Below are 27,130 nucleotides of genomic sequence, written 5' to 3' on the forward strand. Positions count from 1 at the left end.
AGCACAGAGTTGTAGAAGTTACCTGACCACATCAATTTGTTTGCAAAAGGTGAGAAGATTCAGCTTGAAGACATGAGGGGGTGGCAGGTTCTCCGCAGCCCAGGGAGCTGCTCCGGGCAAACACCGGGATGGGACCGGCTGTTCCTGCTCCCTCGGGATCAGCGCTTTCCTTTCCCGAGCCCAGATAAACACCGTTTATCCCAGTTTTTCCAAAAAACGGTGACGCCGCTCCCCGACCGCCGCCCGGCCCTCAGGGCACCGGGACCCGCCATGGCGGTGAGGCCACGCCCCCAGCAGGCCACGCCCATACACCGCCGAGACCACGCCTTCATTGCATAGACCACGCCCCATTGCAAAAGCCACGCCCTCCAGTTCCAGAACAACGCCTCCATCGCCGGGACCACGCCCTTATTGCCATAGCCACGCCCCATCCTCACGGGAGCCACGCCTCCATGCCTGAGACCACACCCTCATCACTTAGACTACGCCTCCTCTGCGCATGCTCAGTGGGACGGAGGCGATGGGGGCGTGGCGCACGGACATTTTGTTTACACAGGAGGCCCTTAGCAACGGCGCGGCGGTTGCTAAGGGCGACCCGAGCTCTCGCGATATTGCCCCTCGGCTGTTGCCACGGGCGGCGCGAGTTCTCGCGAGACTCCCGGAAGACGGCGGAGGCGGCGAAGATGGCGGAGGCGGTGGTGGAGCTGCTGGAGCAGGCGGCGCGGCGGGATATGTCGCTGGAGGAGCTGCGAGCCCTGCGGGTCGCCGTGCAGGCCGTGCCGCCCGCCGCCCTCCGCGCCCACCTCGGCGGGCACCACCTGGAGGCGCTCTTCGCCCTCCTCGCCGTCAATGACCGGTGAGCTCCGGCGCGGTGCCGCGGGCCTCACCGGCCCCGCTGCTGTTCTCCCGGAGCCAGGGGTTCCTGCCGCCTCCCCGGCTCGTTCCCTTCCCTCTTTCGGCGCGGGAGGTGGCACAGCGGTGTCCCTCTCCTCAAGGGCTCGGTTTTCTCTCCCTCCCGCCCAGGGAACAGGTGTCCACTTGTGTTTTCATCCTGGAGAGGCTCCTGCAGGCCCTGGACCCTCTGTACGTGATCCTGGACCTCCGGGAGGCGCTGCTCAAGGGCTTTTTCCACCCCGATGACTCCGTGAAGATCCTCACCATGTCCCAGGTACAGGGGTTCCTCCAGGAGGAGGGGACAGAGCTCTGGGTTTAGTCTTTATCTGCTCTTCCCTGCCTAAGTTTGTGCCAAAAGCACGAATTGTGTCCTACACTCGTGCCGTTTGGGATAATTACTGTGCAGTGTGTATATTATATGATATGATATGTCATATTTATGATGTGTCAGTCATAATGTCCAAAACTGTGTCCTGACAAAAGCAACTTGTGAATAAAACTCCTGCCATGTGTCCTGGTTTAAGCTTTCCCGGCCAGCACTGACAGTGATGTGAGAATTAAAAGCATTTTTTTATTCAGGATACTTTAAACTATTGTGGAAACACCAAACAGGCTGTGGGAGCTTGACACTTGTTGCATTGATTTAATAGAACAGGATTGTGGGATGTTGTGATTTGGGCTGGATTTCTAGAAATTTAACTGAGAGCAGCTGCTCTCAGTTGTCCAGTTGAGTTTTAATCCAAAAACCCCAAAAAATGGTGATTCTGACTTTCTGTGCAGCTGAAAAAAAATGTTTTAACGTTATTTTCTGTAACTCTTTGCTCAGGTTGGGAGGATTGTTGAAGACTCAGCTGCTGTCACAGAAATCCTGCACAGCCCTGAGCTGTTACAGCACATCATCCACTGCATTGGTGAGGAGAAAATAGCAGTGGCCAAAGAGGTAAACGGGGCTTTGTTGTCCCATTCCTCTGCAAACTGAGCATGATTATAATATTATTATTATAATATTATAATTATATATTTATAATATTTTTATAATAATGAGGTCTCATCAGTGAAAATTCAATTATAATTAAAATTAAGTGTATAGCTGTAGTTAATAAGTGTTATAAATGCCTATTATATACTTGGATTTTCACAAATATTAACATAAATACTATATGTATAATTGTATTATGCTTTATTAATAGAGTTTAGAAAAGTATGTTTTATTAATAGAGTTTAGAAAAGTAATAAATATATATTTTTGATTGTACCAAAGAATTAACAGTAAAAGACTACAGGGTTTTTTTGGGTTTTTTTTCTTCTTTGCAACATCTAAACTAACCAAGCCAAAAAGGATGAGAAAAGGGTTGTCACCTTGTAATCCTGCATAAAAACCTGCTAAATTTCTGGGGTTTTTATCCAAATAAAAATAACAAAAAAAACTCAAGAAAAAGATTTATGAAACCCATGTTACCAAACAGAGTAAAGCCACCCACAAATATATCTACCTAAGAAGATGATTGGAGATACTTGAAACAGATACAAACTCGAAAAGAATGTTTGAATCATTTATTAAAATCTATTAAATACGCAACACAACGATCTTTACAGATAAAAGTCTGAAAGAAGAGTGTGCTGCTGGCAGGCCTTGTGCCAAGCACCCTCAGCCAAAATATTTTATTGTCTATTTTTATTAAACTTACACATTTCTCTACAAAAATAAAACTCGTTTTTCACAATGAGTTAAAAAAGAACGTCGCAACTAAACCAAATAATCTCAGGTTTTTCTTCTCTGTGTGGTTTTGTTCATTTTTAATGATTAGTTCTTGTTTTTGCTTGCAGGCCATCAAATCTCTGTCCAGGATAGCCCAGAGCCGGGAGGGTTTGGAGGCTCTTTTTGGGAGCTCTTTGCTGGATGAGCTGAGGCACGTCATGGCCACCAGCGACGTCGTTCGGTACAGGGTCTACGAGGTGGGGAGCTGCCCCTGGCTCTCAGCCTGCCTTTATTGTTTAAATTATTGTTTCTCACTGCTTGGCACACTTTGTTATAAATGCACATTACAAATATTACAATGAATACTATATGTGTAATTGTACTGTGTTATGTTTTATTAATAGAGTTTAGAAAAGTGACAAATGTATTTTCTGATTGTGACATGGTGTAAATGGTAAAAAGACTTGGTTTTTTCTTCTTTGTAACATCTAAACTGACCAAGCCAGAAGGTATTGGGGAAGGGTCGTCAAACTGTAACCCTGCATAAAAAACTACCAACTTTCTGGTTTTTTTATCAAAATGAAAACAGCCAAAAAACCTCAAGAAAATGATTTATAAAACCCATGTTACCAGACAGAGTGGAGCCACCCACAAATAAATCTATCAGATAAGATGATTGGGGATACTTGAAACAGAAAAGAATGTTTTAATACCTATTGAATATGTAAAACAGCAATCCCTAAAACACAGTAATTGAAAGAGAAGGGTGTGCTTTCTGGTGAGGCACCACAGCTGGAACGTTTGCCATTTCTATCTCCTAATTGTCTATTTTTATTTTTTTATTAAACTTATAAATTCTTAAGAGAGAGTGGAACTCGTTTTTCACACCTTCATGTCTGTGTTTTATCAAAACTAGAAAGGAGTAAAATTACAACATTGGGGGCTCTCATGATGTCATGACTTCTCTTTCCCAGTTTTTGGTATAAAAGTGTGAATTACTGTTTATTTTCTAATTTGTAGTGCCTAAGGCATTGGAAGGGCTATTGGAAGGATTACTAAAGACACCAGAGAGTGTTTGTTTCTCTGAAAATAAAATAGTTAACTGCAGCCTTTTAACTTTTGGATGTGAAGTGCAGCTGAAAGTTTTGGAGAGATGCCAACTGTCAGTCTAGAGGTGTTTGGCAGAGGAGAAATAACACAATTTAGCCATTTAGAGCTTAATGGGGATAGCACAGGGAGAGCTATCAAATGCATGTGCTGTAAACTTGGAACTCTTTATGAGGTTCCTTCAGGCAAATATTTGGGTTAATGATAAAAATGTGATTAATTCCATGTTTAATCTTTGTAGAGTTAATTAGCACCATAAGATGTATTTTGCTGTTGCTGTGAATTATTATAATGTTTTTATAAACTGTCCTTTTTGCTTTTGTTTAGTTAATTGTGGAGATTTCATCAGTGTCAGAAGAGTCTCTGAATTACTGTGCAAACAGTGGGTTAATCTCTGAGTTAATTGGGGAGCTGACTGGAGAGGATGTGCTGGTCAGGTACGTTGGTGAGTTTGCCAAGGAGATTTCCAGCATTGCTAAAACTCTGATAAACGTATTTGTGTGTGTTTCTTGTAAAACCCTTTTCAGAAAAACCCCTTGTCTGCCTCTTCTTAAACTGGTTTGGGTGTCAAATGCTTTATACCTTAATCTGAGGACAAGCTGGAGTGATAATTATCATGTCTGGCTCCAATAGGAGCACTTTAAATTCTTTCACAAATCTAAAGAATGAGCTCGGAGAAGCTTGGACAGCTGAGATCATTTGGGGGTTTTTGCTAGGATTTTGTCTTGTGGATGTGGTTTCTTTTTATTAATCTCTGAGTGCTTCAAAAGACCTGAAATAAACTGCAGTGACCTTGTTTGTTGCAGAGCCACCTGCATAGAGATGGTGACCTCACTGGCCCACACCCCCCAGGGGAGGCAGTACCTGGCTCAGGAAGGAGTCATCGACAAAATCTCCAACATCATCCTCGGGGCGGAGTCAGATCCCTTCTCCAGCTTCTATTTGCCAGGTGACTCCAGGAATTCCTTCCTCCCAGGGTTTGCTGCTTGCTTTGGGAATGAGTTAAATTGACAGCTCTGTTAAGCCTCTCTGTTGAAAGCTCCAGGGAAATTTTGGATATTAGACTGGATATAAATAAAATATTGGATATTAAAAAAATGCTGAAGGACAGTCTGACACATGAAGAATGTTCCTCAGTAAGAGTGGTGAGATCTGGACAGGCTGTGCTGTAGCTTTAAAGTTTGTGTTATTGTAGTGGTTTTTTGGGAATACAAACACCATGAATTAAGCAACAGTCAAAATATTTGGCTTGTTGCTTAGTTCTGTCTTTTTTTTAAGCTTTTTTACCAACATTATTCAGACTTAATAACACATGTTTAGGAACAAATCAGTCTCACATTAATGTACATTTAATTTTGCCATTGCTGAAGTTGCTGTTCTTTCTCTCAATGCTTTTTGTTTTTTTTTTTTTTTTTTTGTCTTGTTTTCTCAGGATTTGTTAAATTTTTTGGCAATCTGGCTGTTGTGGACAGTCCCCAGCAGATCTGTGAGCGCTACCCTGTCTTCATGGAAAAAGTCTTTGAAATGGCAGAAAGCCAGGATCCAACCATGATTGGAGTGGCAGTGGACACACTGGGGATCCTGGGATCAAATGTGGAAGGCAAACAGGTTTTACAGAAAACTAGTTAGTATCATTTTTTCCTTTAATAAAACTTCCTCATTATAATATAAGAGTGAATTGGTTTGGGGTGATACAGAAAGGAATCAAAAAATGTATTCAAATATCTAACAAATACATTTATAATGTAGCCATTGGGTAACTGTATTCCTGTAGAGATCTGGCTGAATTAATTAAGAGCACTTTGTTTTTTGTTCTGAAAGGAAGCAGATTTCAAAATCTCTTAAGCAGAATAGGGCACCAGGCCAAGAATGCCCCCACCGAGTTACGGCTGCGATGCTTGGATGCCATTTCATCTCTGCTCTACTTGCCTGTAAGTTGGAGTTTTTCCTCTTTCTTTTTTCTTTAAATCTCCAAGAATGAAATCATCACACACCTGAGGAATTGTGAGGAGGCATTTTGCAGCCCCTGGGTTGGGTAGCAGTTGTGCTTTCAGTGTTCTGAGTCACTGAGTTGCTGTTCCAAAATTCCCTGATTGGTTTGCTTAAAGGTTTGGGTTGGTTTGTTAAGGAGCCAAGTGTTCTGAAATGTTAATAAAAGATGAAGTCAAGACTTGATTGATGAGGGAATGAGAGTAAAGAGGTTCATATCCTTGTGCTCAGAGGGATAAGGGACAAACTGCTCCAGTCCCTGTGGTCTGTGGATCCAGGGGTCTGGGTTAACAGTGTAGCTCTAAATGAGTGATCAAACCATTTCAACACATCCTGAAAACCTGAAAGCTTTTCATGATCCTAATCAAACTCTTTCATTTCTGTGATTTATATAGCCAGAGCAGCAGACAGAAGACCTTTTAAGGATGACTGAATCCTGGTTCACCTCCTTGTCCAGCCAGCCCCTGGAGCTGTTCAGGAGCATCAGTACTCAGCCATTCCCTGACCTCCACTGTGGGGCTCTACGGGTGTTTACTGTAAGTGCTTTTGGTTTTAAACATCAGGGAGTGACTTGTGTTGCCATTCAGTCTCAGATTTATTTATTTATTTGAAGTGAATACCACAAATTTATTGTTAAAGCCCAGAAGTAGGCAGATAAAGGCCTTTTTCCTCATGCCCCACTTGGCTTCCCCATTTAAACAACACAGCAGACACATCATGTCTGTAATGCTAATTTTGTAATTAACTGGAGAGGGGAAAAAAAGGCAAGAGTTGTGCTCTGAGGTGCTGCTTCTATACCAGAGGCACTGCTGTGATAATTCCCTCAAAACTTTGAAGATGAGCACTGAGCTCTACTTGTTCTCCAGTGTTAAACCCTGCTGCTTGATTTGAGTGGTGGTTTCATATCTCATTTAATTTTTCCAGTTCCTCATCCTTGTACCAAAACCCCCACTGTGTAAATGTTTCCTCCCCCTCTCACATCTTTTGTCTCCCTGCTCAGGCCATTGCAAACCAACCTTGGGCCCAGAAGCTGATGCTGAGCAGCCCAGGGTTTGTGGAGTACGTCGTGGACAGATCTGTGGAGCCTGACAAAGCTTCAAAGGATGCTAAATACGAACTGGTGAAGGCCCTGGTGAACTCCAAAACCATTGCAGAGGTCTTTGGCAATCAGTACTACCTGAGGCTCAGGGCTTACCTGCAAGAGGGCCCCTATTATGTCAAGGCAGTTTCTACTACAGCTGTGGAAGGAGCAGAATAATGTCCTTGGTGGCTGGAATCCCCTTTCTTGCAGAGCACAGTCCTGGCACAGGTGTTGAGGTACAAGGTGTAAAAACTCTCCACACTGGAGGTTGTCTCTTTAAAGGAATGTGAAGATGTTTTGACTCTATTTGAGATGAGTCAGGAGAGCAAATTAAAGGCTGTTTGATATTTCCCCCCCTAAAATGTCATGGCAGAAGTTCCCTGTGTGCTTCATGAGACAGGTAACCCAGGTGAGCACTTAGCAGCTGCTGGCTGTGTTTTATTTGGCAGGATTTATCAGTGTTTGTTTAAATTGTTCTTGGGTTTGGAGTTTTTGTTGTGTTTTCTCAGTAGGTTACAGTTCAGTTGGAAAAAAACCCACCAAAACACCTCAAGGTTTATAACCTCAGATGCTGCCATAATTTCTATTCTTTTTTAATTCAATTTTTTTACCTGCCAAAGTTGGCACTTGCATGGAACACTCTTTGTTCTGTCAGAATCTTGTTGCTGAATAAGCCGGTGACACTGTCCACGTGAGGGAGTATGGACTGGATGCTCCTGTATTCAACCTGCTGGATGTGAGTCTTGCTGGAATAAATTATCCTAAATATTGTTTACATTTTCTGCTGAGGATTAAAAAAAAAAAAAAAAGAAAGTTTTTAGCCCTTTTGAAAACAAGTCAATGCACTCTGTAGGGATCAAACCCACCTGGGAGTTTTGTCTCCCTTGCTGGCTGTGCTGTGGGGTGGCAGCTCAGTTCAGTGGCTGGAGCACTACAAGGCTCAGAACCAAATCTTGAATTGTTTACACTATTTTTTATCAGAGATACAATTTTTAAAGTGTTATTTAAAGAAATGTGCTGTTTTAGTTACCTGAGTTAGACTAAAAGGGGTAAGAACATGGAGCTCTTGTGGGAATATGGAGATGTGGCATCTTAGGAAGTTGGAATCTTCTTTTGAAGGTTTCAGAACTGTGGGAGAGAACCAGGAGTGGCTGGGCACTCCAGTGACATGTGAAGTGTCTTTGTCCACTAACAGAGACCACAGGGTACTTCATGTCAAAGACTTGTATTCCTTTTGTTGAGGAGGAGCAGAATAAACATGAAATTACTACTTTGGGGCTTATTTTAGTAAAGTGCCAGCCAGGTGTAGCTATGGGAAGTTCTGGCCCCACATCCCTGTGCTGCCAGGGGAGGCAGGAGGATCCTGTCCTGCAGTAATTCTGATTTTACTTGTGGTAGGTGGAGGTGCAGCTGCCAAAAAATGCTTCCCAGGAGTCCAGGTGGGCTCAGAGGAGCTGGGGGAGATCCCTTCATGTTTGCTAAGCTGTCTAAGTGCAGGTGAGGTGCCTTGCTGCTCACCACCCCAGGATGTCCCTGAGTTGTCATCCTACATCCCAGTGCTGCTGCTTTTATCCTAAATGTGCCCAGTGAACATCTGCCAGTGAGAAATGTGCTGCAGTGTCTCGTGACTGGAGAGAGCACAGGAGCTTCATCAATCCTGCATCCAGCAAACACATCAAAGCACCAAAAAGGAAATCAAAAGAGTGTACAAGTCCTTAGCTTGCACTTGTTATAGGCAGTTCTGTCATTTTAGGTGGCTTTTATGTGCTGGTGGCTCTGTACAAGCCAAATGCTGAAATGTCAGTGAAAGAAATCAATGTATAAACCTGTTCTGCAATTCATGAGCCTCTTCCATGTGTGTTTTCAGCTGGTGCCTTTTGAGGGCTACTCTGTGTGCTGAGTATTTAGCATCTGCTTTGCATGGGACATTTGCCAAAGACAATATTTTAGAATGTGCAGAGATGCCAAACAAGGGGATTTTTTTTTATGTATTCACATATGCTTTATTTTGTTGAGTTTCGAGCTCAGTGTTGATTGATTAATTGATCACTTTCCCCTGATTACTCAGATGCAGTTCCCTGCCCATGCTGTACATTGCCATATGGATTACATGCTGCTGCTGTATCTGATATAAATGACACAATTTAAGTGTGGTGGTTTTGTCATCCCCCCTTAAAGTAACAGGTGGAGACAACTGAGGAAAAACACAAAATGGAATGCTAGAGAATTGAGGTAACATGCTGAACATTCTGTTTAAAAAACAAAAAACACCAAAGCAAACCTTGTCATTTGATGGATGTTAACAAACAGCATCACTTGAGGGATTTCCAGGATGGCTCAGTGTCTGTTCCTGCTGGAGCTGCTCTGTTTCTCTGTGAACCAGCCTGCTCAGAAGCAGCTCCTTTTGTGGATGGAAAGCTCCCCCTTTGTTACGGAATTCTTTGAGAGTAGGTGATGCCTCACTCACACATAAAAGGAGTTTTGAAGACTCCAAAGTCTGAGAACCCCTGGATATAGACAAAGTCTGTTGGAATACTCTTTTTTTTGCTTCCATGCATGCACTTGTAGGTACTCAGAGAGGCAGAGTACATCCAGTTCTGCTGTCACACTGTAACAGTGAGAATTCATTTGCTGCTGAAGGGAAAAGAGCCAACTTTGGGAGGGCATCCTTTGTACTGAATGTTAACACAGCTGATGAAAGGGAATCCAGCCTCTTTTTGCAAAAGTTAAACGTTAATTGACGAAATGAAGGAGCTCATTTTTTATCCTCTCCAAGTTGAACTCTTTGAACTTATCAATGTAGGTCAGAACCTTGCAGGACACCAGGCTGTAGTAGGTTTCCAGTAAGGAACAACTTTCCCCATCGCTTGTTTCCTTCCAGTCTTTAAATAGCTCGTCCTCCCTCATGTGGGAAGAGGTGAAAATGAATTTATAGCAGCACGGGTTGTAGCTGATGTGTCTGTCCCCGGCGAAGCGGGAGCTGTGCCTGGCAGTGATGGCAGCTCTTTTAGCACAGATCCCCACAAAGGCTGCAGGGGGCACGGCCAGGGGCACCTCCCTGGCAGCCACGTAAACCTTGCGAGCCACGTCCTGGGACATGAGGAAGGCGCTGCCGTGGCAGAAATCCGGGTAGAACTCCTCGGGGTATTGGTGGATGGGCACAAAGCCAGGGCTCTGGGGGTCCCTGTCAGGCACCCCATGATGAACCACTCTCCCAAGGTAGATGTCCTCCAGCTGGGTTAAGCTCAGCAGGTACCCAGCCAGGCTGGGAACACCCACAAACACATCCTGGGCTGTGTGAAGGATGTACCTGGCTTGGGGACAGAAGGTCACCGTCCACTCCACGCTCATCAGCATCTTCTGTGTCTGTGTCAGGGGGGAATCGATGAAGCTGCCTTCGATAATGTCTCGGTGCTTTTCAGCCTCTTCATTGATCTGCAGCTGGGTGCTGGCTGAGGCTGCCTTTCCTACAGCAAACAGGGTCAGCACACTGTAACCCCTGGAGCCTGTGGCATTGCCCCAGGTCTGCCTGATCACATCCCGCCTTGTCCTGTTCTCTGGGCTGCTGCAGACAACAATGAGCAGAAATACCTCTTGGTCGGAGCAAGTCGCTGCACTGCTGCTGGTGTAAGAGAGGTTGGCCTTCAGAGGATCCAGATGCAGCTTCCTGGCCCTCTCCCTGATCTCCAGAGCCTTTGCATCGGTGTAGGAGAGAGGCAGGGAGTGCAGGAAGTATTGCTCCAGTACATCTGCCCCGAAGAGCAGCACGTGGAAAAGCAGGACATTGAAGAGGATGAAGCACCACTGGTGTGTGCGGAGCCTGCAGAGCGTCAGCTGGGGAACAGAAATGTGCACACTGAATTCTCTTGCCTCCCAAAACAAATGGCTTTCTCTCATTTTACAATAGATCCATGCAAAGCAATCACAACTTTTAGACCATGGTCTTTGTATTATTTTAGTGTATTATTATTATTTTTTCTCCTAGAAGCTTAAGGAATCTACTTGTGGCACAGTGAGATCCCCAACTGAGAAGGATGTTACCGTGTTGAAAGCTTCTTTCTGTGCATCCATGTGTAGAAGTACTGAAGAATGACTTGCTATGAATGATTTTTGACTATTTTTAACCTGTTGCTGTAGGCCTGAAGTGCCCCTTAATATGTCCCTGAAGGAGAAGTTTTGGTATTTGGCCTGACACTGCCCTATAAAAGCTGCCAGGTTTAGAATCCAGAGAGAAAGGCTGGGTTCGATGGGGCTTGGAGCAACAGGGGAAGATGGAAAGTGTCCCTGCCATGGGCAGGGATGAGATGGGATGGGATGAGATGATCTTTAAGGTCCCTTCCAACCCCAATTCTATGAAAGCTGTAAGAGGCTGCAGCACTTACCTGCATGGTGCTGGGAGCTGTCCCTGCAGCAGGGGCTCTCTGGGCAGTTTCTGCTGGCAGTGGCTCTATCTGGGTCTGCAGGATCCTGTTACTGCCCAGTACCTGCAGCCTGTGGCTTCCACCTCACCTGTCTGGGCAGAGAAAGATGATCCCCAGGGCTGATCGTGTTGCAGCCACATAAAACACAAAGCAGACAAACTCCTGGCCTTTCCCTTCATTAATTTTTGTCTCTCTGAGAAATGAGTGAAGCAAATGCTGGGGCTCACTTGGTCAAAGGAATCCCTGGTACTGTTGAGTCTGTCCTTGATCTGCCAGTTTGCTGCTGGCCCTGGGGGTTGTGTTTTTCACAGCTGTGCCATTGTGCTGTTGGTCTTCCAGTTGCTGAGCATTCTGCATCTCCTGAGCTGCAGCTTTGGGGTGTGAACTTGTGGGTTTGCCTTGTGTGGGGTGGTGAGGGACACCCCGAGGCCGTGGGTGCTGCTGGCTCCAGCACAGGGGCTGTGTCCCTGGGCAGGCTGTGCCTCGGGCTGCTCCGTGTTGCTGTTGGCTCAGGCACGGCTGTGCCGGAGCTGACGGGGCTGGGGAGCCACAGGGGCCTGGAAGTGCTGCAGGGGGAAGTGCCAAAGACACCACAAACAGGATGGAGCTGTCAGCAGGGGGACAGTTGGCTTTGGCACTGGGGCTGGGGAGAACTGAGGGGAGAGGGGCTCCGGGGTCCCCAGCAGCGCCCTGGGAGGGCAGGGAAGGGTTGGGTGATGGCAGTGCTGCTCCTCGAGGGGTGGATTGTGGCCTTGTGGGAACTCCAACCTTCATGGGAGAGCAGGGAGATGATGATTTCTTTTTAACTTTGAGATTTCTCTTTAATTTTGAGATGTCTCAGAGGTCAGGGTGCGTTTCTGTTCTGCCTCCTCGGGTGAAAGGAGAGCGCGGCGCTGCTCTGGTTTGTCTTGGCTGGACCATTGCATGGCTCCCTGCAGCATCCTTAGGGCAGCCTGGATTAGCCCAATGTCCCAGGGACATGGGGAAGGGCTTTGATTTCTGCCTTGAGGGGTCCAGGGTTAATCCCCAGCACTGGCTGAGCTGCTCAGCTCTCCCAGCTGTGTTGATAGAGGGAACAGAGGAATTACAGAAGAAACCAGGTTCCCAAAATCTGCTGACTGCATCTTACCCTGCTGAAAAACCCCCAAACACTCACAGTGTTCAAGTCCCAGTGTGGATTTCTAATTCAGGTTCTCCAAAAAGAGGGTAAACTTCTTCCCCAGGGCTCGTTTGTCAGCTGGGCCACAGCTTCATCCAGCCCAGCTTCACACTCTGCAATCCTCACAGAAGTTGTGCTTTGAAGCTGGGTGAGCTGTCAGCACGGGAAGTGTCAGTTAAATGTGTGCCCTGAAACAAAAGGCTAATAAGGAAATATTTTTCATGTACAGTAATACAGCCCTGCAGCTCCAGATACCCATTCTGGGGAAAAAAAAATAAATTCTTCTTTGAAGATATTCTGTCTCCAGCTGAATCATTTAATCAGCAAATAAATACCAGTGTTTGAAACCTCTTACATTAAAAATTTAGTATCTTTAGAATAATAAAATAATAATAATAATAATAAGCCCCACATGTGTATCATCCCTGGTGCAATTAGGCCCAGCAGCACTGCTCTGTGGTGGCAGCAGCAACTTTGATAGCAAATATATAAAATTAACACTCTCCAACCCCAGCCAGGGCACAGGCAGCTCTTGGATGTGGGTTTTTATTTATTCACAGAGCCTGATGGAGTCCCACTGGGAGAAAGCTGAGGAGCAGCAAGGCAAAGACTGCTGAAGGGGAAAAAGTAACTGAGTCCCTCAGCTCCAGGAAATTTGCCTGATGCCTCCATCACCTCTAACCCCAGGTTTCAGGTAAACACAACACCCAGCAGCTCATGTGTGACTTTACCTTACTTTTCAGGAAAATAAAGTGAAGCTCCTTTGGGGAAATCTTCACTCCCAGGGCGATCTGAGAGTTTCCTGGAGAGGAGGGAATTCAGGACCCTGGAATGGCTGAAGTCAGGTCAGTGAGGGTGGGAATGTTGTTCCTACAGCTGCACTGAGACCCTGCACAATCCTGGGGGTGTAAATTAGGCAGCCGAGCAAGAGAGCAGAATTTCCTGAGCCACAGGGCTACAATTTGCTTTCTATGAGATGTTTTCACATTTTCATTACATTTTATGTCCAAGCAAACTTCACTATGGGAACAGGGATGTAACACTGTGAGCAACCTGAGCTGTCCTATAGCTCAAGTGTTCAGACTGAAGGATGCTTGGGTTTGGTTTTTTGGAGATCACCTATTTTGTGATATCTAGAGATGAAAGCAGAGCTGCCAGGAGGGTGGTGGGAGATGGTTGGAACTCTGGAGGCTGAAAATTTTAGGAGATATTATGGAGCAGGAGGAGCCCGGGGCAGGCAGTGGGTGCTGCAAGGGAGCAGCTGAACCTGCAGCTCCTTAAAATGTCTCCTAAAGTCTCCTGGCTTCCCTCCCAGTGCTGGGAACATTTGGAAGGGGGAGCAGAGCCTGGCTTCCCTCAGTTCTGCTCAACTTCACGTTGTGAAAATGTGAAGGCTTGGGATGACGCAGCGTTCTAAGGAGATGGAGCAGCTGAGGGAGGATGGATGGGAGTGATGGGGAAAATCCAGTGAAAATCGGGTTTCCCAATAGGAATTTGTTCAAATGTGAAAGCTGCAGTCAGCCTGCCCTGGATGTCCTTCTGGGCAGGGTGGACACCCCTCTCTGTGCCCACCCTGCTGCCTCTGCTCTTGGGCTCTTCCCAAAAGCCATGTTGGTTCCCACAGGTGGGTTTGCAAATTTTCCCTTGCTGCCTCCTGCTCCAGGGACAGCTCAGAGCCCCTCTGTGGAACCCACCTGGCACAACATCCCACGAGGCATTCCCTGTGCTCTCATGGATTCACTTGTCTGGTTCTGAGGCTCAGAGATGCCCCTTGTCACCCCAGCTGTCCCCATCTAGGATGCTCTGGGAACACAAAGCACTCCCGGGTTTCCAAGGTGTTTTGGATGCTACACAAAGGATCCCCTTTATTCCAACCTGCCCTTTTCCGTTTCACCAGCACACACAGACCTGAGAGCACGAGGGGCTGTGAAAGGACCTGTCTGGTTTTTAATAACAGCATCAATTGCAATAAATAGAGATGGTTGTCTAGGTCTTAGTCACCTAATAGCAATGTTTGTGCTTGAAGACATGATTCAGCTCTTGCAGGCAGCTCTTCACCTCACATTCTCCGTGGGGTTTGGGAAATGATGGAAGAAGAGGCTTTGCAAGAGTTCTACAATATGTGTTTCACTTGTTATTTGATATTTAATGTCCCTTTGGGTATTAAATGAAAGTAGAAAACTGAAAACCAAGCCAACAACCCTGAGCACTGACACAGCAGACAAACGTCTCTGTGGCTCCCAATGTGCAGATCAAGGTGTCTTTGCTTCTGATTTAATGGCTCGGTTGATGACACTAAAACCATGTTTTTATAGCCAAGTCTCCTGCATTCTTCTTTTTGTTTTGCATCAGTCTAGGAGTTACAGAGCTCTCTCCTTTTTTATGGTATGTTTGATTATTCCTTCACGAGGTTGATGGCAGTTTGACAATTCCCTACCCCTGTATTCCTGGATAACGACAGCCTCAACCCCCTGTGTGTTCTGCAGGTGCTGAATTCAGCCTCGGGAATGCTGAGTTAAACATGAGCTGAGTGGAAAGAGCATAAACCTGTGTGAAATGCTGAGTCGTGAGGCCACAGGGCCGAGCAGGTTCCTCGAGTGATCTCTCTGCCAAGATGTCAACTTGACAGAAAAATTGCTTATTTTACAGTGGACCAGAAGTTTCCTTGTTATTAATTCTCACACCGTGCCATGTGAGTTGCTTTTTTGATGTTTTTTTGGCGCTTTTTGCTTCATCCTTTCACTCCCTGCAGGCTGTGTTTGTGCCTGGAAAAATGGAGATTCACATCAAATTCATTTGACACACACAACATCCGCAGCGTCGGAGTCTCGGCTCAGCCTCTGCTTTGATTAAATTCCGTCCACGCTCTGACAACATTTCCAGCTGGGAGCAGATCCTGTGTCACTGTTCCCGACTCCGTGGCTGCTCTGCCCTGCACTGGCCATTTCTCCTGGGAGGAATTCCAGCTGGAGCATTTCTCCTGGGCACCTCCTTGCCCTGGAGTGAGGGGTCCCTGTGTGCTGCACCCAAAAAGGCAAAGCTTGCCTGAGGTCGTGGAGGGAAACAGGAGCTGGGTGCAGCTCCTGGGGCTTAAGTCATGCCCCAGCCCATCCTCTCCAGGTGCTGGATGGATGCAGATGTGCTCCTGCTGGTGCCCCAGGGCCGGGGAGGGGCTGCAGCCCCCCAGCCATGGCCAAGGCTCCCGCTGGTGGGGCTGGAGCAGGACAGAGACCCCTCTGACACATCCCTGGAGCCCTGTGGAAGGCTGGACTCGCATGATGTGCTCTGCAGAAGATGACTTTTCTCTCACTCTCGCCTCTGACTCATCCCACTGTTGCTTCCCACAGATTTATTTATTGTTCTCCCAGACGCAGAAACAGCAGAGTTGAGTCTCCCTGCCCTGTGCCAGGCCCCTCCTCGGGCAGCTGGGCTGGGCTCTGTCAGAGCAGCTGGGCCTTCCCCTGCTCCCATCCCTGGGGGTTCTCAGACTGGGTTTTGCCTTCCCCAGAGCCCTGCACGAGCCCCCTGTGCTGTTCCCCAAGCCTGGCTCTGCTCTGGGAGCTCACACACAGCACCAGGCCGGGGAATCTTGGGATGTGCTGCTCATTCCCAGCCCCTTGGAATATGTGCTCTCCTGCTCTGGGAATGTTGGGGTGCTGGAGGGGCTCCCCAGAAGAGCTGAGGGAATCGACAGAATGGTCCTGTAGTAGGAGGTGCATGAAATCCTCACTAATTGTAATTTTGTGTCAATGTCTGCTGGCAAATGAGGGCTTGTAACATCGGTAGCATTTTGGGAAGTGCTGCAGATGGAGGTGGGACGGATCAGCTCAGCTCCGTGGCCTCAAAACTCAAAGCCTTGGCTGAGAGCACTGCCCTGCCTTTCCCCCTTGGCTCTGGGGGTGCAGGGAATTGCTCTGCGTGGAGCTGGCAGCAGTCCCCAGCACTGGAGCTCTTCTCTCAGTCAGGATGCCACCAGATTGCTCAGCTTGTCCCTGTGGTGGCCTGAGCAGCTGCCCCTGGGGTGGCACCAGTGTCAGGAGCAGGTGGAACCAGTCCCACTCTGCCGTTCCAACTCCAGCGTCTGGATGGGGATATTTTCTTCTGGCTCTTTCTCTTTCATTTCTCATTTCTCTCTCAGCATCTGACTGTAACTGTTTTAAATAATTCCTCCCCCGTGCCTGTGTTATCACCCAGCATGTCAATACTCTGCTGTGCCACCCACCCCTCTCCTCCCGGAGCTGCACGTTAACGCCTTGCACCAGATAATGTGAGGCAATTAGTGAATGGAGAATTAACCTTCCCACTTCAAAGCGGGATGGGTTGGGAAGCATCACACGGGTGGATTGCACGGCGAGTATTAATCGCTTTTCTCTCCAATGACTCCTGGTGTAGGAGAGTCCATATGGAGAGGAGAGGAGGAGGAAGAGATGCTGAGGGAGAAACGAAGCCTCCGGCGCTGGAGAGAGGCGCAAAGCCCGGCGCATCCCAGTGGGGGCACTTCCCTGCGGATCCGGGGGCTGCGGCATCCCCCGTGTGCCGATGGATCACCCGAGCCGGTACCCCGGGGTCACTGGGAGCTGCCGGGGACAATCCAAAGCTCTGGAGGCAGCGGGGTGTGTCACCGTCCCCGGGTGTGACTGAGGTGCCCGAGGGGAGCAGTTCCTTTATTGGGGTATCCCCTCACCGGAACCGCTCCGGGCCCCCAAAAACGGCACCTGGGCTCGGAAAGAGGAATGAAAAGAGAAGAAAAAGGAGAGGAGCGTGCCCGAGCTGGGGCAGAACCACCCCCGGGCCCTGCTCGGGGCCCTTTGCAGCCGCTCCCCTCTGGCCCCCAGGGAGGGGACACGTTTTGGGGACACTTCACACCTGACCACGTCATTGCTGGCGGCACCTCCCTGGCACACGGGGCTCTGCTTGAAGGGGAGGGGAGCCCCCTCGGAGCCCATCCCGTTAACCCTTTCCTGGAGGCGGCGGGCTGGTTTCCAGGCTGCCCACGCTGTCCCCGGGCTCGGGGCCATTCCCCAGCGGGGATTTGTTATTGCAGCAGGGCAGATGAACGCTCCCGGCCCGGCCGCGCAGCACGGCACAGGAATTCCCGGGCCTTGGCCGCTCTCTTTGCTTTCGGCACGACCCCGAGGCGCAGCAGCGCTTAACACAAATATTTGTGTGGGTAGTAGGGAAGAAAAAAAGGAAAAATCCAACCAAATTAAAAAAAAAAAAAAAAAAAAAAAAAAAAAAAAAAAAAAAGGAAATAAGAAAGAAAATAAATCAGGAAAGGGAGAAAGAAAAGGGGAAAGAGAGGAGAAAGGAAAGGGGAAAGATAGGGAAAAAAAGGAGAGGAGAAAGGAAAATAAAGGCACCCAAAGGTCGTGCTGCCAGAGGCCAGAGGTGAAGGGCGGGGGGATCAGCGCCTGCTGCCCCAGCCCGGGGGTCGCGGGGGCAGCTCCGGGGGAGGAGGCGATCGCGGCGGCCGGTGCGTTGGGCGGAGCCGGTCCCGCCCCATCCCCGCCCGTCCCCGCTGTCCCCGCCCGTCCCCGCCGTCCCCGCGCATCCCGCACCTGTTGCCGCCGCTCCCCGCGGAGCCGCCCGGCCCGGCCCGGGCATGCGGAGCTCCCCGCGGCGGCGGCTGCGGGGCTGGCCGTGATGGGCGGCGGGTCAGCGGCCCCGGCGGCGGGACGGCGGCTCTGGCTCTGCCCCCGGCGGCGCGGGGTGCCCGTGCCCTGCCCCGCCTCGCCGCGCCGATGCCGTTCTCGGGCGAGGAGCGGAGCCTGCAGGGGATTTACAAGCCGGAGGGGCGGCCCGTGTGCCCCGAGTGCTACACCAACCGCTCCTTCGTCTACGACGATGGCAGCGCGCACAGGTACCGGGGCTGAGGGGCTGGGGAGGGTCCCCGGGGCTGCCGGCGTGGGGAATCTCGGGGGCAGGATCCCTGTCCCCCATCCCCACCGCTCTCCCCGTGCCCCGAGGCTGGAGGAAAGTTTCTGCGGCGCTTCCAGCCCTGGCCGGGTCCCCAACTCGGGAATGGGGCAGGCGGGGGGTGCCTGGGGACCCCCGAGCAATCAAATCCTTCACGGGAAGAGCATCCCTGCTGATCCCTCTGTCGAGGCTGAGCCTGGAGCCACCCCAAAGCCAAGGGGCTGAAAAAGCCACATTCCCGAAGGTGCTGCCCAGCCCTGCCCCATTTCTGGGCTGGTTTGATGCCCAAGTTACAATGTCCAGTGTGAGGGAGGGGAAAAGCAGCTTGAGATCAGGGGGCTCAATGCCACTATCCTCTTGTGCCTGGCAGCAGCACAAGTGGTCCTTGCTGAAGTATCCCATATTTTTCCTGAAAAATGCTGTGTGTTATCATTGTTCTGATTAAATTTACTAGTGTGGCTGGCTCTCCTGGCTGTCACACTCATCAAACGGCAGCTGAAGTGTGCAGATGGGGTGTGTGTAACAATCCGTGCTTGGCAGATAAGGACCTTGGCTGGGTTTGTGCCCTGGGCTGCCCAGCTGGGATTTGCTCTGTCTTCATTTGCTTGCCACGATTTAGGGAAATGATCTTTTATTCCTAAAAAACGAAATGAAAAGAGAAGAAACAGTCTGTTCTTTGACTCTCAGTATATTGCCACTGAGTGGGTAATTAAATAAAATCATCGAATATTGTTTTTTAGGGCTGAGACCCTCATTATTACCTTCTCCCTGTCAATGACACAATGTCCAATGCATCCAAAGCTCCGTGGGGTCTCAGCACCCCCAGCTCTGGAGAACACCAGAGGTTACTTTGGGCTGCAGAGCACAGAGCTTTCCCCAGCCCCCAAACTGCCTCGTTTTGCAGCTGTGCTTGGTGTGTCTGCAGAAATGACACCCTTGAGGGGGTTGTTATGTCTGTGAAGATCGGGGATGGGGCTGGAGACAACATCTCCCAGAGGTTTCCAACTCAACCTTACAGGAAGAGGAGGAGTTGCTCCTCATCACTGCCACTGCCAGCCCTGCCTGGGGTCATTTATCTTCATCTCCTGCACTACAAAATCCTTGCCTGAAGATCCCCCTGCCTGTCTCTTTCAATCTGGAGAGAGGAACTTTGTTTCCCAATTATCGTTCTGCAGCTGGATGTGTTTCTAACCCCCTCAGGCTCCGGAGAGGTTGAAATGCCATTGCTTTCCATGGCTTGTCTCGCCTGCCCTTGTGCTCAGCCCTTTGCTGCCCTTCTGGGGATATTAAACGAGCTGTCTGGAGCCCTCAGGGCCCGGCAGCTTCCCCAGCTCCAGCTCGGGGCAGACTGGTGTGTAATGCACTTTTGCAGAGCGGATCAGCTGAAGGAGCAGGAAAGGATTGTTACAGACAGGTCAAAGAGAAAGGGCAGGAGCGGGCAATGGGCCCCATTAGACGGTCCCAGGGGAGCCCTTTGGCTGATCTGCTCTTTGCTTTCCTCTTCTGCAGCTCGGGCTGGGGGCACAAATCCTGCCGGGGGATGAGCATCCACCTGCTGTCTCTGCCTGGTACCAGAGTTCCTCCCTCACCTCCCGTGGGTTTCCCCTCCTCCCCAGGCTGCTGTGGGGTTTGTGCACAGTCCCCCGGGCTCAGGAGTCCAGCACCATCTCCTTGTCCCCTCTCTGTGCCTCCAGGTGTGATGGCAGACCAGCAGAGCTGTCACCAGCGGGGTGTGAGGGCTGTGAGGGCCAGGACAGAGCAGCAAAGATGTAGAACATGAATGATCAAGGGACCTCAGCTGGCCTGACCTCACTGAAATAAATGGGAAAACTCAATTATCCCCTCACTTAGCAAATCTAGAGCTGGCTTAAAAGCTGCTAAAGAGAAATTCCGTCTTCTCTGTTTCCTGAGCGTGGAGATGTGTGTGGAAATGTCTGTGAGCCTCCTCCCGGCCCTCCTCATAAAGGGACAGTGGTCTCTAAATCCCTCCCAGGTGGAAAGCAAAGGGTTAACTGTACAAGCACTTGAGAGTTTGTTTGGAGAGCAAATACACATTTCTGGCACTCAGAGGGCACGAAGAGCCTAAATTTCACTTTCCTACCTCGTGGGAAATCTGGGTAAATGTTTGCACAAGGCTCCAGCCCATCACCTCGGGGAGCTCAGGGTTTCCCCGACTTGCCCATGTAAGGGCACGGCGGGCACGGCTGATGGATGGACCAGCGGCCACATGGAAGGCCTCACACAAAAATATCCTGCCCCAGTCAGGAGGCCGGGATGGGCGGGAGGAGGCTCGGATTTCCCGTCCCCTGCCTCCCGCTCCCATGGCTCGCCTGAGGAGGGAGAGCTGCAAGAAGGCGGCGCACACGGGGACACCTGGAGCAGCTGCTTAGGGAGGTCATGGCTTGGTGGTAGAGTACGCGGCTTTCTTTTCTCCTGTCTGCTTTAAATGGCTGTTTTTTGGGGGATCTGGGTGGCTGCTGCTGTTTGCAGCCCGTGGGAGCAGGGGTTTGGGGGCTGTTCCATGGGGTGTGGAGGGAAGGTGGGTCCCAGCTGCTCCAGTGGGAGTGGCAGAGGAGCTGGGGGTCCCTGGACAGCAGCGGCCTGCCAGGATCAGGGTGTTCCTGTGGGGCTTTGGCAGGGGCTGTGCTCAGTCCCACCCGGCCCTAGAGATCACAGCAAGATTTGGAGCAGGTTAAAAATGCCCACAGGCACCTTCTGCCACTCTGGGTAAAGCCTCTGCCTGAGTCCACAGGCAGGAGAAAAAAAAAAAAAAAAAGGTGATGATTAAATGGGATTCTTGCTAAGTGTGAGCATTCATCCAGGCCAGGATGGCTCTCTCATGGCTCCTCCTGCTAATCTTTGGATGAATCCAAGGAACTGTCTCAGTTTAGCACAAGGGTGGTCCCTGCAGCTGACAGCCTGTTGTTGTCTCTTAAGTTTTCAGTTTTCTGGAAATGAATGAGAAGATGCTTCTTTGGCAGAGCTTGCACTGAACCAGACTCTGTGGCTGATTAGTAATCAGTTCCTCTAGGCAAGATTACCAGCCTGGACATTTATCAGCATCCAGAAAGTCACTCTTGTGGATTGCAACAACTATTGCCTTGGCTGCCCATGGGCATCAAGGCCTTGCTGTTCCAGGAGAAATTGCAATGGGGAGCCATGAAACCACAGCGCCAAACATCCTGCGTTTTCAGGGTGTTTATGGAGCAGAGATAAGATAGAATTCTGCTGTTGTTTTCCTCAGATGGTTAGGAAAGGGGAGTGGGAGGCTCTGGAGTGCTGCAGGAGAGCACTCACCAGCACACCTGGCTCAGTGGGAAGAGGATGTTGTGGTTTTTGGGAGCCCTCCCCACTCTTCTGTCCATAAAAGGACTCCCAGAGTGCTGAATGTCCCCCTTAGGAGCTGCCCTTGGGCTCTGGTGTCACCCTTCACTGGAGACCAGCAAAGTAGGTCACTGCCTGTGCTCAGGGCTCTTTCTGCTCTGCAAAAATATTTACAGCATCTATTTGAATCCTCCCAATCCTCCTGCAGCGACCTCTCCCTGACCCCCACGCCTGGTTCCCGAGCGCTGCACGCAATTTGTTTTGGAGCCTGTGAAGGTTTCTCTTGCATCCCTGCCAGGCTGGGCTGGAGTGTGGAACATCTCATTCATCCTTCTCATGAATAAAACCAGGCCAAGAGCCAGGAGAGCTCTGAGCACAGGTGCCTCTGGCCTGGTGTCCTTTGGAAGGGCCTGGTGACAGAAACTGCAGGAGAGAAAGTTTGGATGGGTCTTAGGAAGAAATCCTTCCCTGTGAGGGTGGTGAGGCCCTGGCACAGGGTGCCCAGAGAAGATGTAGCTACCCCTGGATCCCTGGAAATGTCCAAAGCCAGGTTGGATGGGGCTTGAAGCACCCTGGGACAGTGGGAGTTGTCCCTGCCCGTGGGAATGAGATGGGAATTAGAGTCCCTTCCAACCCAAACCATTGTGTGATCCTGTGGCAGGGACAGAGGGCAGGACAGAGCAGCCCTTCCCAGAGGCTGTAGCAGTGGCTGTGCTTCCCCAGCCTGGAAGGATGCTTCCCTGGGGATTCACCTGCTCCCTCTTGAATCCTTGGGTACTTTCTGCTTCCACAAGAGGATGAGAGTTCTGTGATGCTGCTGCTGCTTTGAGCTGCTGCCCTGTGATTTCCCTGTGCTCCTGCAGCTCCTGTGATGTTCTTGCTCCCTGGTTGTCCTCTCTGATTTTATCTGCCTTTCATTACATCTCTTTCCAGGCTAAAGACTCCTCCTGATCTATCTGGCCTCTCCTTGCACAAACCCCTTTATAACCCACAGTTATCTCTGGTGTCCTTCTCTGTGCTGTTTCATCTCTGAGCAGGGGAGCCACAAGTGTGTGTGACTCCATGGTGGGCTTATCTGGAATAAAAATCCTTCCCTAAAATTCGGAGTTTTGACAACCACTGAGAGCTGTTGGCTTTGTGGCATCACCTGCTGTGGCTCTGGCTCTTTTCTGAGTGCTGGTTTGCAGAGCTCTTTGTGCCTGTGCAGGGGGATGATTGCCCCCCTCTCCCTTTGGATCACTTGGAATTTGTTGATGCTAATTTTTTGTCTGACATTTTATCACGGTCAGTGCCATGAGATCTTCCTGTTTACAGTCTGGTTTTGGTTTGACTACAGTGGATGATTTGCAGTCCTCCCCATTCTTTCTGAAGCCTCTGCAGAGCCTTGTGAGACCCCAGTGATGTTCCCCCTCTGTCTGCTGCCTTCCAATCCAGGAGACATCTCCCCTTCAACCCATCACATCCCTGTGTGTTGACAAACCTGCCTCTGGGGGTTTATTTCGGCAAGACTTTGTATTTTTGAACAGTGTGAAAAGATTCTTCCTCCTCCTACGTCCCTCTATTATCTTCTGCTTCCATGGCAGGGATTGTTCTGCAGGAGTCTGGAGCATAAAGAAGTTTTTTTTCTCCACACTCCAACCCTTGCTGCTCATAGCAGCTTGGGGCTGGGCAGAAGGGAGGATTTTCCCAGCAGTTTATTAGCAAAAATTAGCACTTTCACGCTCTTGCAGCCTTTTTATTTTCACATGAGCCTGAAAGCGACTTGGCAGTGACAAATGTGGCAGAGGATGTAACAGCTTGGGGTGCAGGGGAGTGAGACATTGCCAGGATTGTGTCCCTTGGGATATCACAGACACAGGCAAGAGTGGAGGCTTGGCCATTGGCTCTCCAGGAACAGCTCTGGAGGCTGTGGCAAGGGAATTGGGTTTTTTTTAGCCTAATAATCTGTTGAGGTTTAGGATCTGTCGTGGTTGGTTGGTGTGAATCGTGAGCCTGGTGTTATCCCTGTGTGCTGCAGCACCTGCCTTTACAGGCTGGGTGGTTTCCCTGAGGAGTTTGGTGTGCACAGCCTCCAAAATTCCCAGTGGGACAGGCAGGGCCTCACCCCCGGGGATTGTTTCTACAGCAGTGAGTCCTGGTGGCTTCATCTCCTGAGCACTGCGATTGATTCAGCTTTTAAAAGAATTGTGTGTGCTCCACACTACAAACTCAGCCCTGAGACAGGCAGAAAAGAGGGGTGATGTCCTTGCTGGGAAAGGGCTGGACACTTCGGGAAAGCTGCTCCACAGCAGAGATGGGGCCTGATGTAATCCAGAAATAGCCCTGGAGGTGGCTGAGTCAGGGATTGCTGGGCAGGGTTGGTGACCTTGGCTCTGCAGGCTGAGCCTGGTCTGGGTTTTTCCCTTCTCCTGGGGTTGTTGCTGGGTGGGATGAGATGAGATGAGATGAGGTGAGATGAGGTGCTGGCAGTGAGGCCCTTGGAGCCCAAGGACACGGGGATGGGGAGCAGAGCTCTGTCCTTGGGCAAACAGGCTTGGCATGTTGTGCTGCGAGTGATCAGCTGAGCTAATTTGCATTTTATTTGCATATATACACACAATAGACTGGACTGGCTGCAAATCATAGAATCACAGAAGGATTTGGGCTGAAGGAACCTTAAGGATCACCCAGTTCCAAGCCCTTACCATGGGCAGGGAACCTTCCATAGACCAGGGGGCTCGGGTGGGTTCCACCAGACCTTGCACTGCTCCAGGTTGTTTTTCTCTAATTAAAGAGATGAGGAGGCCCCAGCCCAGGCCTGAGGAGTGGAAGCTGGCCCCTCACCTGCCAGGAACCCTGGATGTGCTTTCTCTCCCTCCTTTTTCCTGGTGTTATTTGGGCTTTGCAGTCACCAGGGACATCAGCATGGCTTGTTTGCCTTTGTGTCTGCTGGGAACCCCCAGCCCTTCCAGATGGGATGCTCTGGGAAAAGAAGATGGCTGTGGCTCACTCTCACTGGATCCCTTTCCCCTGGGAGGGCCAGCAATGGGAAATTTCACTGGGGCTGGGGATGCTGAGCTGCCTCTGCCACTCGTGTGCTCCAGGTGCTGCTGTGGGATGAAGGAAGGGGGAAAAGGTTTCTCCTTGGGGCTGTGCCTCGTGTGAGCTCCACCCTGTCACACAAAACATTGCTGTGCACAGGCCAGAAGGGATGGGGAGATGTGGGGCTCAGGTGCTAATGCAGGGCTGTCAAATGAGAAAAGCAGCTCTGGACCTGGAAGGTGCAATTTCTACTTTTATCTTCTAGAAAATAGCATTTGCCAGCAGGGAAAGGCTTATGGAGCTTGGCACTGACTCACTCTTCCTGTTCATTTTCCACGTGGAGCTTTGCACTGACTCACCCTTCCTGTTCATTTTCCACGTGAAACACACAAAATGCTAATTTCTCCGTGAGGCCTGTGGTGTTAAATTGCCTCTGCTGGTTGGCAGCGAGGTGATGGATGGATTTGTCACAGGGCTCAGCAGCTCTGGAGAAGTTCTGAGCAACAGCAGCTCCTGACGTGGACAGTCCAGCTGTCTGTGGAGATGCGGATTTGGATGCAGGAATTTAATCTGGGACACTGAGCACTTCATACATTGTGAGTGTGTGGATGTAGAGATGTGTGAGTGTGTGTTCTTCAGCTCTTGTACCCACAACCAGGACTTGAGCCAAAGCTGCTCAGGCTACATGGGGATAATGACTTGGCTGTTGGGAAGGGCCTGTTCACACCCCTCAGAGCTCTTTAAACTCTTTGAATCAAAAAAAGATTGAAGCCACAAGCATGGCAGGAGTGCCGGTGTCTCAATGAGTCACTGGGAGAGCTCTGGGGAGGGAGAGGGGATGGTGGGATGGGAATCTGGGGCTCTTCCTCAACCAGCCAAGACATTCACCAGTGGCTGAGCTGCTGCTTGCAGAGAGAGGAGGAGTTGGCAGAGGAAACAGGTCTGAAATGAGCACCCTGACTCTGCCATGGGGGTGTTCCTGCAGGGCTGGGCAGTGCCAGGGCAGGGGGATGCTGTGTGTGGTACTCACCCACACAGGTGTGCAGAGCTGCTGCCTCCCCTCCCTGCCTGCTCCTTGCCCTCTCCTCGGCTGTGCTGTGCCAGCTCTGCCTCCCCTCCGTGCCAAGAGCAGTGCCAGCCCTGCTGCAGGGCTGTGAGAGAGGGCTGTGCTGCCTTCCAGCCTGGCTCTAGGGACCAAACCTGTGTCCCCACGCACTCCAGCCATTAGGACACCCCACAGGGATGTCACTCACAGGGGGAAAAAAACCTCAAACCAACAAGAGAGGGGAGAACAACTGTAACCTGGTAACCAGAAGAGCTGTGGGAGGAGAAACAAATACGAGATGATTGTATATATTTAAATAACTATAGGAAAAGAAAGGGTAGCATTTCCTGTCTGGCTTGGCTCCCTGGAGAGGCTCAGAGAGCCTGGTGGTGGCTGGGCTTGCCGAGGATGGGCCGGGATACAGGACCAGGCTCTGCAGCCATGGCTGGGTCAGGGGGGACAGGACATGGCAGAGTCCTTGCTGTCCTGGAGCAGCCTGACCCCAAGGAGAAGTATCCCAGCCCTTGAGTGCAATCCAGACACTCACCCTGTGATGGTCTGGGCCAGCAAAGAGCAGCTGGAGGTTTCTGCCCAGCCAGTGCCTGTTTGCTGCCCAAGGCTTGGGCTCTGCCAGCAGATCATGTCCTGTGTCGGTGCCAACAGCCAGAGAAAGGTCAGGCCCTGTGCCTGATTCCTGCTCCACTGCTCCAGCCAGGGATTGTCCTTTCCATCCCCTCGGAGGGGACAGCAGCTGCCTGTGGTGCTGCAGGGAGTGCTGGGTCCCAAAGCGAGGAGCAGTGGCTTTCCCTGAGGAGGGGATGTTGATGTTGGACATGAGGTACTGGCTCTGCTGGCGGCACATCCAGGCTCCCTGGCCATCCTCCTGGGGGAAGGATGGAGTCAGAGCAGATGGCTGCCAGCAGGACCTTGTGCCTCTGGCTCCTGTTACAGCTTGGAGTGGGAGAGGAGAGGTTTAGACTGGAGGTTTATGCAAGAACCTGCCCCAAATGTAGATCCACCTGTTCTGTTTGCACAGCCCAGCCCCCAGAAGGAGGAGAGGAAGAACATCTCCTCCAATAAATTTTAGTGCTGACAGGGCAGAGATGTCACTGAGAGTTTTGGAGCTCCTGGTGGTGCCTGGCAGGTCTGGGCAGTTCCATCACCCAGCAGCAGTGTGGGGTCTGTGATGAAGTGATCTGTGGGGTCTGTGATGACCCCGTGTGGTTTGGGGCTGGTTTGTGGTGGGAAGCAGGAAGATGCTCTGTGGTTTTTGTGGTGTGCAGCGTGCCAGGAAGCAGAGGAGGAACTTGGGTTTTGTCCTTCCTCTTCTTTGACAGACATAGCTAAAAATAATGATGGAATTCCTAATATTCATTGCAAGAAGCTCCCTGCCTGGGGGTTTTCCTCTGAGACAGAGCTGCCTCGTGGATCTGGGGATGTGATGAGCTCTGAGGAGAGCACATGGCACTGCAGA

General features: G+C 50.2%; 3 protein-coding genes across 3 annotated transcripts in view; 2 read left to right on the forward strand and 1 right to left on the reverse strand.

Moving 5' to 3' along the window:
• Nucleotides 1-668: 668 nt before the first annotated feature.
• On the forward strand, nt 669-7,541 carry PSMD5 (proteasome 26S subunit, non-ATPase 5). Its single transcript, XM_083875821.1, has 10 exons — nt 669-856; nt 1,024-1,168; nt 1,721-1,834; nt 2,722-2,850; nt 4,028-4,137; nt 4,507-4,649; nt 5,133-5,324; nt 5,522-5,631; nt 6,085-6,225; nt 6,690-7,541. Exons 1-10 carry the CDS (start codon nt 684-686, stop codon nt 6,945-6,947), a joined length of 1,515 nt encoding a protein of 504 aa, XP_083731947.1. The 5' UTR covers nt 669-683; the 3' UTR covers nt 6,948-7,541.
• A 128-nt stretch (nt 7,542-7,669) lies between these two features.
• On the reverse strand, nt 7,670-11,749 carry B3GALT9 (beta-1,3-galactosyltransferase 9). The gene has a single exon (XM_083875822.1). The coding sequence runs from the start codon at nt 10,665-10,667 to the stop codon at nt 9,504-9,506; it is 1,164 nt and encodes a 387-aa protein (XP_083731948.1). The 5' UTR covers nt 10,668-11,749; the 3' UTR covers nt 7,670-9,503.
• A 4,771-nt stretch (nt 11,750-16,520) lies between these two features.
• KCNT1 (potassium sodium-activated channel subfamily T member 1) overlaps nt 16,521-27,130 on the forward strand; it is a gene marked incomplete at both ends in the record, with an annotated part of 80,905 nt that continues 70,295 nt past the window's right edge. The window contains one exon of the mRNA XM_083876038.1: nt 16,521-18,210. Coding sequence (XP_083732164.1) covers nt 18,092-18,210 — 119 coding nt within the window. The remainder of the gene's footprint in view (nt 18,211-27,130) is intronic.

The sequence above is a fragment of the Zosterops lateralis genome (genome assembly GCF_965231275.1).
Source record: "Zosterops lateralis genome assembly, chromosome: 20".
NCBI classification, from domain to species: Eukaryota; Metazoa; Chordata; class Aves; order Passeriformes; family Zosteropidae; genus Zosterops; species Zosterops lateralis.